The sequence below is a fragment of the Vipera ursinii genome (genome assembly GCF_947247035.1).
Source record: "Vipera ursinii genome assembly, chromosome: 3".
In the NCBI taxonomy this organism is placed as follows: domain Eukaryota; kingdom Metazoa; phylum Chordata; class Lepidosauria; order Squamata; family Viperidae; genus Vipera; species Vipera ursinii.
This window is the reverse complement of record NC_139516.1, coordinates 171490498-171503225: the sequence shown is the minus strand read 5'-3', so window position 1 is coordinate 171503225 and position 12728 is coordinate 171490498. Positions and strand designations below refer to the sequence as shown.

General features: G+C 34.9%; 1 protein-coding gene across 1 annotated transcript in view; it reads left to right on the top strand.

Moving 5' to 3' along the window:
• The window catches only part of PRKDC (protein kinase, DNA-activated, catalytic subunit), a 97387-nt gene that overhangs the window by 31191 nt on the left and 53468 nt on the right, over positions 1-12728 (top strand). Inside the window, exons 31-43 of the mRNA XM_083357595.1 lie at positions 917-1171; positions 3426-3655; positions 5018-5226; positions 5335-5467; positions 5998-6156; positions 6864-7067; positions 7526-7711; positions 8842-8943; positions 9838-10005; positions 10656-10783; positions 11257-11464; positions 11571-11749; positions 12298-12466. Of these exons, the coding sequence (XP_083213721.1) occupies positions 917-1171; positions 3426-3655; positions 5018-5226; positions 5335-5467; positions 5998-6156; positions 6864-7067; positions 7526-7711; positions 8842-8943; positions 9838-10005; positions 10656-10783; positions 11257-11464; positions 11571-11749; positions 12298-12466 (2330 nt within the window). The remainder of the gene's footprint in view (positions 1-916; positions 1172-3425; positions 3656-5017; positions 5227-5334; positions 5468-5997; positions 6157-6863; positions 7068-7525; positions 7712-8841; positions 8944-9837; positions 10006-10655; positions 10784-11256; positions 11465-11570; positions 11750-12297; positions 12467-12728) is intronic.

Genomic DNA, 12728 nt, shown 5'->3' with positions numbered 1-12728 from the left:
TCTGAAAGCATGTGGACTGGTTGTAAAATTGTGTTCTGCATTCCATGAAGTTACTAGTTTTATTTACATTGGTAAAATAGTTCAATAACCTCAAAATGTTACTATGTTTTCTATAATTGTTAAAAATTGTATTATCATCCAAAGAAAATCAAATCCTTTGCTTACTTAGCAATATTAATTTATTACTGTGTTTCCCCCAAAATAAGACCCGGTCTTACTATTATTATTTCCCTCCAAAAGAGGCACTAGGTCTTATTTTCATGGGTATCTTTTCCACGGTCTTATCTCATGGCGGCAGCACCAACAGCCCCACCCACCTGGCTCACTTCTTCTGCAGCCGAAGGAAATGCTGAGAATGGAGCTCTGGATTGACGCGCTGCATCCCTTGTTCTGCATTTTGTCATCAGGCCTTCTGGAAAGGCCTCTGATGGCAAAATGCAGGCCGGGGGACGCTGCAGAAGTGGGCCGGTGAAGCGAGGCAGTTGTTGATTCATGGGAGGCATGGCTGCAACGCTAAGTAGATATGGGGCACATGGGGCAGCTCCACCCCCCACCCCCACCCTAGCTTTATTTTTAGGAGTGTGCTTCACCCCAAAATTAAGGCTTATTTTTGAGGCAGGACTTATATTAGGCCCACCCCCAAAAAATCAAGCTAGGGCTTATATTCAGGGTGGGGCTTACTTTCGGGGAAACATGGTAGAATGTCTAAGGAGAGATAAAAATATTCTTTGTCAATTTCTCTACTGATCTAGGATTTATTTTAAAAAGGATCCATTTTTTGGAAATGGTTTTTCTAGTTTCCTCCCATTTTTATAACAAAAATATTTTTTGTTTTTTGTTTTGTTTTTAATGTAAGCATGGAATTGAATTGTAACAAATTTATCTAGAGTCTTTAATCTGTTTGCTTCCCTGACAGGAAACCCATCTCCATCTTCATGGTTGGGTGATGTTCTTCAGAAAGAAGGAATCTATTTTCTCATAAAGAAATTTGAAGGAGGAGGATGCGAGGGTGAAAATGTCTCTGGAATCTTATCTCATTCAACCCTCTATGAATTGCAAGGGAGCTTTAGTTTGCGAGCTGTTGTACAATGGATGGATATGCTTCTAGCTGCTTTAGACTGCTACAATACCTTTATTGAACAAGGAATGATAAAACCAAATGAGATCTTAGGTAGGTAGATGACCTAATCACTTTGCATTATGATTGTCATCCCAAATCCATTAGAAAAAAATATATAACTACAGATGTGAAAATGAGTTTAAGATCATTTTTAATTTTAAATAAATTATTTTTGATAGAATTTTTATAATCTGTTGACCAATATACAGAAAATCATACAGTTCCCCCCTCTATTTAGGAACATTTTCTTGTCCCAGCACCAAGAAAGTTATAATATCATGGACATGCCTGCAGCATCAAGCACTGTTTTTACTATTATCTTTTCCTGTTTCAGCTTCTTCACTATAGAAAGTTTTTTAAAAAAAGGAAATTATTGCAAATCTTCATGCCTAAGAAGAGGCAATTCTAAAGGACGTGATCAATATTGAACATAGAGCAAAAGTGAGAAATAGAAGCCAGTTTTTTTTAATCTTAAAATTTAAGATAAAATTTTTATCTTAAAATATTGGTCAATTCTGGATAGAATATATAAAAGTCATTTGGTATTGCCTGTGGAGAGAGTAATGAGGGGATTTCTTGGCTCAGGAACTGTAAGAGCTCTCCCCACAAAAGTATCGGCTTTGCTGAACAGGAATATTTTGCTGCTCGGACATCTCCCCTGAATTTTATCGGAAGAGGAATGGAAGGGAAGAAAGGAGAGGAGAGAGGGAACAGAGTAGAGGAGGGGGAAGGAAGTAGGAAGGTTGGAGGGAAAGAGGAGGAGAAGTGGGGAGAAATGGGAGGGGAATCGTGAGGGAAAGAGGAGAGGAGAGGAAGAAGAGGGAAGTAGGAAAGAAAGGAGAAAGGGAGAAAGAAAGTAGAGAAGAGGGAAGAGAGAAAAGGAGGGTGGATACAGTGAAAGGGGAAATGGACGAGCAGCACCCAAATTTACATGTATGTATTTATGTATGGCGATATATTTGTTGACCTGTTTGTGGAAGAAATGGGAAAATAAAATTGAATATTTTTTTTTAAAAAAGGAATATTTTGTAAAACCCCAAATGGCTAGCAGAAGGCAATGTATCCAGCTTGCCCAAAATGCAGGCCTGGCAGAATTTTAGGAGTGAAAGATGAGATAAGTAGACTGGCAGAGTCAAGTTTAACAACCTCCTCCACAGGTTCTAGGATTAGGGGCCAGTTTTACAGATTTGAAACCAACGTCCCACATATTTCTGACATTAGAAAAACTGATGGTCACACAACTCTGGCAAGATTCTTAGGAAATGAATCTTGCCGATGTACCTTTTTTAGCTGGGTTAACTTAAAATGGAGACCGGAAGCCAGTGGAGCCGGATCCACTTTAGAAAAGGATGACTCAACTAAACATTGGATGCCAATCTTTAATATCCACAGAAACAAGCTGCCTCTAAATGAAGTGCAGTATTTTAAATGCATTTTGGAACGATAAGGGTATTTGTATTAAACTTATACTGAGTCATTTGAAGGACGTAAAGGCTTTTAATTTTCTGTATGGAAAGGATGAAATGCCTTGCAGGGATGAAGTGTTCTCTCTAAGGAAGGCAGGGAATGATAATTGTAACCTGATATACAACAGTTAGGGACGTGGTGGCTCAGTGGATTAGGACACTGAGCTTGTCGATCAGAAGGTCAGCAGTTTGGCGGGTCGAATCCCAAGTGTCGCATAGCAGAGTGAGCGCCTGTTACTCATCCCAGCTTCTGCCAACCTAGCAGTTCAAAAGCACGTAAAAATGCAAGTAGAAAAATAGGGACCCCTACGGTGGGAAGGTAACAGCGTTCCGTGCACCTCTGGCGTCTAGTCATGCCGGTCACATGACCATGGAGATGTCCTCAGACAAGCGCTGGCTCTTCCGCTTTGAAACGGAGATGAGCACCGGCCCCTAGAGTCGGAAACGACTAGCACGCATGTGCGGGGGAACCTTTACCTTTACCTTATACAACAGTTGGATTATTGGGTCAAAGGAAAGGGCCTTCAGGGAAGTAGGTTTTCCTTTCTGAAATTCTGCACTGTGACACTGTTGCACCAGGAGGACTTACGTTATAGAAGATCTCATTCTTCTTTATATCCTTTACTTTGCCAAAAAGTATTTCAATCTTATTATCAAAGAACTTCCTAATTATATATTTTTTTCCTGTTTTTACAAGGCCATTATTTGATGGTGGCCATCACAAAGGCCTACTTTTTCAAATAATATACAGTATATTGGTGTAAATGATTTTTGAAAGTTCTTGTGAGTAAAAATTGTGATGGCTGTATTTTTAACATTTCTTTTATATTTGTTTAAAGCTACAAATAAAGGGTCTTCATTCTTAAAATCACTGGAGTTCTTCCTTGGTAAAATTGCCTTGTACAATATATCCAGTGCAGAGCAATGTTTTAGCGGTGCATCCAAAGGTGATACGTTATTGAGTCCACAAGAAAGAGAAGAATACAATTATAGCAAATGTACAATTATAGTTCGGATTATGATTTTTGGAAGCATGATTTTGGAGACTCACCAGCAACATTTCTGGAAGGTAGGCTTGGCTCCATTGGTTCAAGCAAGTTTGCTATGAGCTACCACACTTGAAGGCACTTAAGAAATGCATTCACAGGCACACTATTTTCTGACTTTGGAGCAAATTATTTTCAGAAATTGTGATTGATTGATTTATTCAAGTTATATAATCTCAACATAACTGTGACATAATCAGATTAGCAGTAGCACTATAAAAATTTAACAAATATATCAAATTATTCCAAGCAATAATAAACAATCCTGATGAGATCACAAGACCACGTTACCTTTCTCTGGAGGGGGAAAAATGTCTTAAAGGCCTTATAAAAAGCAGCAGCCATCAAGATTTATAGGGTTACTGTTATTCCATAGGGTGGATATGATGATAGAGAAGGCGTATCTCCTAGGTTCTATTAGATCAGCGGTTCCCAACCTTTCCGACTTTGTGGGCCACCAGTGACAGCAGTGGGGAGAAGAGGGTATGGTTCCATGCAAGCAGCAGGTGTGCAAGTGGAGCTGCGTGCATGTGCCTGCTGCTTGCTGAGCCTGGTTCTGGATGGGCCACAGCCCTGGGGTTGGGGAACCCTGTATTAAATAATACTTAAGTAATGGTATTGGAGCATGTCAACTATCAGCTCTTATGAGACAAATAACAGTAATTGGATATAAGCAATTTTGCACAGGACTGGATACTGTGTCAAAATACCATAAATACCTGCATGATACTGTGATGTACCCATAACTACCTGTATTGGCGTATCCTCAACCCGATGTAGCTTCAAGCCTCATATAGAGCATATTACAGTAATCATGAGTGAATAAGACTTTCTGATTTAGGAATGATACTGTGGGCACATAAGATAGATTTAAGATACATTTGTGGTATATCTTGGTTGGAATTATAATAGTAAAAGAGTATTGTGTCATTTTAAAAATGTCTTCATATTCCACATTGCCTTTGTTGACTGCCTTCTGAAATTCAGGCCAACACCTTTTGTAATTTTTCTGGCACTGTCCTGAATGAGCTGAATTAATTTACTGATTAAAGAACTACATGGTGTTTATTTGCAAGCCCGGAGAAATATATGTTTGCCCCACATGAAGATGATAATATCATGAGCAGTTCGTTGAAACTATGCCCACTAGTTGTCATTGGGCATGCTGAAGATACTGTTAGAATGTAGTAGAACTGTTACCCCTCAGCTACCTTTAATAAATGTCATAGGTGTTCTTGAAAATTTGATCCAGTTATTATCTATAAACATATCGCTTACATAATACATTTTAAATAGATTCTTTAACTTTTGAAAAAATGTACAAAAATAAAATGTAGATTGAACAAAATTATTATTTTGTTATCTCATTTTTATTTTATTTCTAGCTGCTTGAGAAAGAACTGCTTAATGAGAATCTAATAAAACTTGTTGTGAAAACTATTTGTGACCCAAAAAGTGTAGGCTTTAATATAGCTGATGTACAAATTATGGAAAATCTACCAAATATTTGCGTGAGACTAGTAAAAGCTTTGATGAAATCTCCCTATAATAAATATTTAGAGAACAGTATCAGAGAAATAATAACAATGAAAAGGTAAGACACTTTAGAGTCTATTCTAATATTAATATTTTTTAAAAAATAATTTTTAGTGTGACATTTAATGTGTCTGATATACATTTATTATTTATTTCTATTTGTTAGCATTGATGAGCTTTGCACTGTTGATTTGTACAATCCAGAAGCCCGGCTGGATCACGTTAGATATGTATCCATTCTTTCAGGCTGCAGACAGCTTCACAAGGCTGGTTTATTGTACTGTATTTTGCAGTCTAAGGTAAAAATATCCATTGTTGTTTATATTGGCATCAGTATACTTGCAAAGTGAAAGAGAATAAATTGGACTTCACATGTCTATCATGCCAATGTAACATGTTTGTTAGTCATTGGAACATTAGGCATTCATCATTTACCAAGTATTGTGTTCCTTCATTAGTATGGGGCAACATTTCTAGTTTTGCTCACTGTTTAGATACATTCGCTCAGTGCTCAGTATCTGAATCCACACTGGGTTTTACTGAATAATTTCGTTCACGTTGAAGTGTTTGTAACTGTCATAATATGTATTGCTCTTTTAGGAGCATCTAAATGATGCAGTTCTCATTCTTAATAGTTTGGGGGAATGTCATGGATTGGAGGAAAGCCATTGTTTTTCATCAGTTACTCAGTTTTAGAAGAATCTCTAGGGTTTTTAAAATAGTGATAAAGACCGCAAGGACTTTTTGTAACTTTAGATGACCTTTCTTTAATTGCTTAATTATGAATAGGCTTTTAGTCAAATGTTTTATTGTTTTTCTCTCCCCAAAGGGTGCAGATCTACATTTTGAAATTGGTTCTAAGCTCATGTTGGTAGTGTACAAAGGTATTGCACCAGGAGATGAAAGAAGGTCCCTTCCTTCGTTAGACATCAGCAATAAACAATTAGCTGAGGGACTTCTGCATCTGGCTTTTGCTTTTGGTGTCCGGGTAAGGACTTGGCCTTATTGGTTCTTATCTGTCTCTTCTTTGTCTCTTCTTTGGAGTTTACATGTATTTAAGAAACCTTCCATTTGCTGATTTCTGTCACTTGTATAAGCCACCGCCCAAGTTAGTGGTTCTGGGTAGAGTGAATTCTTTTGATTGACAGAGAGGCAGAACTGCATACAGAAGACCCTTAGAATTTCCATTTTGCAGTTCTGCATCTGAACTTCAAGTAGCCAGGAGAGCTTTTCTTCTTTGCCTTCCTATTTCCAAGTTTAGTTCGTTGAGGAAAGAAAGAGAGCATGACAACAGCAGCAAACAAGAGAGGAATTAGTTTGCTGGTAGATCTTCTAGAAATTGTGACTGTTGCCAAAAGCAGCTTGCTTTGTTAGACAGTTGCAACTTACTATGTTGTCATCAGTGTCCTGTTCGATGAAAGACATTTGTAGATGTGCCATCTGGGTGCCTGCTTTCATTTCTACCATTATAAGATTAGTGCTTAGGTATCATTAGAAATCATTTTTTCAAGAAGAACAAAGCAATTGCTTTGGGTTACTATTGCTCATCTCACCAAAGGATACTTGCCTCTGTTCAAATAGAAGAGATTTATGGTTCTCATTGGAAATCTTGTATTATTTTGTATTTTTTGACTAAGAAGGTACACGGGAAAAGTTGAATGACAGGAAATACTCTTTTGTATTTGTTTCCCTTAGTGCACAGAGCTGGTGAGCCTCTTGTTGAACACATTGATGTTATCTGTACCATTGTCTGGAACAGCCCAAGAAAGTCTTATCAACTTTTCTCACGGGGAATATTTCTACAGTCTCTTCTTAGAAATCATTAACCAAGAGTTGTTGAAAAATCTGGAAATTGCTGTACTTGAGCTTATGAAATCAGCTTTAGATAGCCCCAAAATGGTACTGGACTTTTCCTTTAAAATGTTCCTTTAAAATATGCTAGCATATTTATTTTTTAGATTTTATTTCCCAAAACATTCATAATGAAACTGTATTTTAGCTATCCTTCTGTTTTATCACAGATTCTTTGCTGGTTTTATTTCTGTTGAATTATTTGTTTTCCATTATAATTAATCATATTTTTTTAGCCTTTTGTTACTTTTACCTTGAACACCCACATCTATTTTTAGATAAATAGATCGGATCTACTACTAGATTGTCTTGTTACTACTCTACAAGTAATGGATGTTTTTAAACAGGCTAGCTAGAACATTCTTTCTAGCATTTGAGAAAATCGTCTCAAAAATGTACTTACTAATTGCTTATCTTGCACATTTTGTATGTTTATTCCACAGTATAAAAGTTGAATTACATAAAGTGCTGTCAATATTCCGTATTTTCAATATCCTATGTTGCAGGTTAGTACAGTTTTGAATGGCATGTTGGATCAAAGCTTTAAAGACCGTGCTAAATGCAAGCAACAAGGAGTACAACTAGTAGCTGCTATTTTAAAAAATTGGGGACATCTTGATGACTGGTGGGCCAAAGAGTCTTCTCCTGAGAGCAAAATGTCTGTTTTGACCCTATTGGCTAAAATTCTTCAGGTAAATCTATCTATCTATCTATCCTCCTCTGGGTAATTTTCCTAGGGATATAATATCAAAATTGAATTTGGAATAATAATTATTGCTATACCTGTTCATTATTGTAGCTTTGTTTCTTCCTTTTCCATGTTTGGCTTCATGTAATTGTTGTAACATCATTTCAAAACAGTGTTACAAGATAAAATCAGCATCCCACAACCATACTAGGAACTGCACATCACATTAATTTTACACTTGCTGTGTTTGTAATCTTGATAAAGGGGTCTCTCATCCTAACAAAATACCTAACAATAGAGGGTAATATAAAGGTCTGGGTTGAGAACACATGAAAACTGAGATTACTTGTGTTGCCTAGGTAAGACTATAGTTACATCAGGATACCTTGAGAGAATCATGTATGCTTAAAAAAGGTAAAAATGTTCAGTGTGGTCAGAAGTATTAGACATATATTTATTTAAATGTATTTATTCCTGTATCTGTGTAAAAGTTGTTATATTATCATAGCTGTAGCATGTTGATCTTTAGTCCACCTTTCCAAGGATCTCAATATATGTATGGGATATGGCTCAATATTTATTGCACTTTTATAAATATTGCAGCATCACTCCCCATATTAACTATACTATACTGATATGATGGATGTTTCAAAGTTGAAATTGCCAACTTTTCCTGCACTATGAACAAAAATGACTCAAATCTGTCAGTTTGGTAATGTGGCTTATAGTATCCAACCTCATTTTATAATGGAGAGCGTTAGTTACTTGTCTGCATATATTTAGAATTGGGACTAATATGAAATTAAATAATAAATTTGTTATAATTGTTCAAAAGAATGCTTTGATTTTAGTAGGAATGCTGCTGTTTTTTGCATTTGTTAATTTAATTAAATGAGCGTTCTTAAGAGCTCTGTGTGATACAAAAATGTAGAAATATATTGTATATAGAATTATAAAACAGGTAATATAAACTTTCCTTAATACAGATTTACTTTCAGCACAAACACACACACACACGTATACAAAAAAACATGGAAAATTTCAACAAATTTGTTTTAGGAAATGCTGTGGAATACTATCAGATTACTATTCCATAGGTGTGTTTTAAAAGATAGGTTCCTTTATGTTTTCAAGATCGACTCTTCGATGTCATTTACTCATCATGAGGCATTTCCCCATGTTTTTAATACATACACATGTCTACTTATGGATCAGAAGTTGGGTCTAAATCTCAAGGTAAGTGTATTGTGCCTGCTGATTGGTATAAGTAAATAATGTGTTGCATACAGTGGCCATTTAGCTTTATTCAAATGTGTGATTAGCTAGACACATTGAGCTGCAGTGAGAATTATTATTACTGTTATTTAATGCTGCCTGACTCAATGACTTTGGGTAAGTCTGAGGATGCTTCATAGAAGTTGTGCCAGTATCATCATTTAAGGGTAAATATTGATATGTTTATTGTGGATATCTGTATTGAGGACGATTTTTGAGTACATGAAACCTAATCCCATGTAATCGGTTGCTGCTAGATAAACTGAAGAGAATGTGTTTTCAGCAGGGAAGAAAATGAGAAAAATCTCTGACTGTTAGGTAGAATTAATAGAGTTACAGATTTCTACAAAAATATCTGCCAGAGTCTGTCTTTACCCTATGAGTGGTTTCAGCTGTCCTCCACAGTCTACATTTCTCAGCATTTAATTAAAAAGTAAGAACACCAGTTTGGGAAGAAACAACATAGTCTACAGTTACTGAAGCTAAGGTTGCCAAGGCAATTTCAGGTTATGATTTGTTTGTGTGAGTAATGATCAAATGTACAAGCCAACTTGGCTTCACAAACTATCATTTGTTACATTTGAGCAAAGTTTATGGGGTAGCCTGCTGCTTTTATACCTTGTTTTCCCTACTAAATCTTAAATATTTATAGCTTACATTGGTCTAAATGCTATTCAGGATTTGTAATTAATCAAAGAAGTAAAGGTAAAGTTTAAAACATGTTCAGATTTCAGTGTAAAAATTGCTTAACCTTAATCTTAGCAGAATTTACCACTCTTGTGTGTTATTTTTTTTTCTACCAAAGACAACAATTTTAGATTTAACATGAAACGTTGTAAATTGTATATATTTCAGAGTCAAGCAATTATTATTCTGCCATTCTTCACTAATCTTGTGGGAGAAAGACTTCATAGCCTTAAAAATGCACTAGATCAACTTGTAGTGTTTAATTTTCCTTTGAAATCAGATGAATTTCCTAAGGGATCTTTAAAGTACAATAACTATGTGGACTGCATAAAAAAAGTAAGTGAGCAAAAGCTAGAACAATTTATTACGTAATTTATGTGTTTCTAGCATATTACTAACTCTAAGCCAAGTTAAAATAAAGCAAACAAATCTGTGAACTAAACTATAGGAACAAACACAATATGTAATATACAGAGAAATTATTTTAATGTATACCGTAATTACCTAAATTTCATGTGTAATTGTTAAATATTTTTATACTTTTAGAAATTATAATTGTCAGTTGACATAACCTTAACATTCTAAATTCTTTAATTTTTTAAGGATTTCATGTTTGTATTTGTTTGTATTTTAATTTTAAAGGTTGTTAGCACCCAAAGTGAGATGGCCATCCAAGTCAATCAATGTTTTACTAAACGTACCAGAAATACATCTAATATATGGAAACAGTTCTATCTGTTTTTTTCTCTCTTAATCATGTATATTGTAGGCACATTACCTTTATGTAAATGATGTTATGAATGTGTGTGCGTTTGTAAGTAAACACATTGTATGTTTATTGGACTAAAATTTTATTCTCTTTTTTTTAAAGAGCTGTTACTGCCTTATAAATGGTTTCAGAGAAAGTTTAGAACACAAAACTTTGCAATCTTACTAACTTCCTCTACCATATTCTCTAACTGTACAATTATTCTTTTATATTTTAGTTTTTAGATGCCTTAGAACTATCCCAGAATTCTACATTATTGGTGCTGATGGCAGAAATTCTTTGTAGGGACCATAAGCATATAATGGAGGAATTATTTGAGATTAACTTCAAAAGAATTGCCAAAAGGTAGTCAGTAAAACATACTCTTTAATTACATTATATTAACAGCATGATTAAAAAAAAGAGTTCAGTAATAGATTAAAGGCTTAAAATGTGAACAATGACAGCCGATATGCTGTGCTTACACATTGAAATTCATATACTGTATATATTTTGTGTGTATTTACATGTAATTCATTTTGCTTTCGTATCGAAGATACTCTTGCTGAAGAAGGCACAGCACATGTGATTTCTTACAGCAGTAATAAGGTTGGTGGTTGTGACATTTTGTTGGAGATTGTCTCAGATAGAAAGAAAGATAGATTGGTTTGTAGTATTAGTTAAGTTATTTTTGTTAAAAAAATATGTGTCTACTTATTTCATGATAACTTAAGCAAGCCACTGCTTTAGAAAGAATTCACTGAAAGATTGTGGATAACATATAATTTATAAGTAGGAAAGTAGCTGAAGATTCCACTTAAATTTATTGTGATGTTTAGGGGCAGCTGTGAAAGGCAAGTGCTGTTGTTGGATACCGTGCACCAGATGTTCCAGAGCGAAACCCTTCTCTCAAATATAACCCGTCAAGCCTATGTAGATCGATGTCTTCTCATTCTGTTGCTTCACTGCAGCTTAGGTGCATTGAAAGAATTTCTAAGTAAGATTATCACAGAGGCCATGGACACCCTGAAGTCCAGGTTTACGAAGGTAAAGGTGAATGATTACTAAATCATTATATTATTTTTTTAAAATAAAATGCATATTCATGTATGAAGCTCCTTTGACATTTTGTTCCATTAATATATTTTTCCAGTCAAATGAAACTGCTTTTGAAACACAGCTAATCAAGAAAATAAGCTATTACAAGATTCTAGAAGTTATGTACTCCCGTCTATCCAAAGAAGATGTATATTCCAAAGATTCCAGAATTAACCAAGCTTTTCAGCATTCCATTCATGTAGAGGGGAATGAACTTACAAAAACACTTATAAAGTGAGAATTGTTCATTTATGCTTTAAAACAATGTTGCCAATAATTAATTTGATTATCACAGTCATTAAAAATATTTTGAGATATTGCCTTAAAAGTGTCATGGCAAGCTACATGGATGAGCAGTGTTACACTATTAATAATGATAAACAATAAAGTTTTCCTATTTATTTAGATGAAAATTCACATTTCTTTCTTGATGTTAAACGTTTATCCTGAAAATCTTGTCCTTTATATTGTATTATTTTTGTTTTACACTTTGTATCTTTTAGCCTTTTTTATATAAATAGGGCATACCGTAGACTGAGGGTTGGTTATGATTGGAATGTTATATAAACCAAATAGATACCAACTAAAGATATACTACAACTTCAGTTTGGTATTTGCTGGAATGTATTCGTCTAGCAAATTAGACTAATAGCCCTAATGTTGTTCAGATGTATTAGGAGTTGCAGTGCATACATACACAGGGTAGCAGATTTGGGAAGAGTATACACAATTTTCTTTAAAATGTCTTGGTATCTTTTTTTTCTTTTTTACTTCCTTCCAAGGTCCTGTTATGATGCGTTTACAGAAAACATGTCGGGTGAAACACAAATGTTGGAAAAGAGGAGACAGTTTCATTGTGCTGCATATAATTGTGCCATTGCAGTTATCAGCTGTGTCTTCACTGAAAGTAAATTCTATCAAGGTTTTCTGTTCACTGAAAAACCAGACAAAGTACGTAGTAGTAAACAGAAACTAGTTCCAAAATTGAATTTTGTCGTAGAAAGATGGTCAACAGCCTATACAATTGTTACGTTGAGAAATCGATTTTTGTAGACCCTGCCTATGCAATTTGTTAATATTAATTTGTATTAGTTTTATATACAGGTGAAACTCAAAAAATTAGAATATCATGCAAAAGTTCATTTATTTCAGTAATGCAACTTAAAAGGGGGAACTAATATATGAGATAGACTCATTATATGCAAAGCAAGAT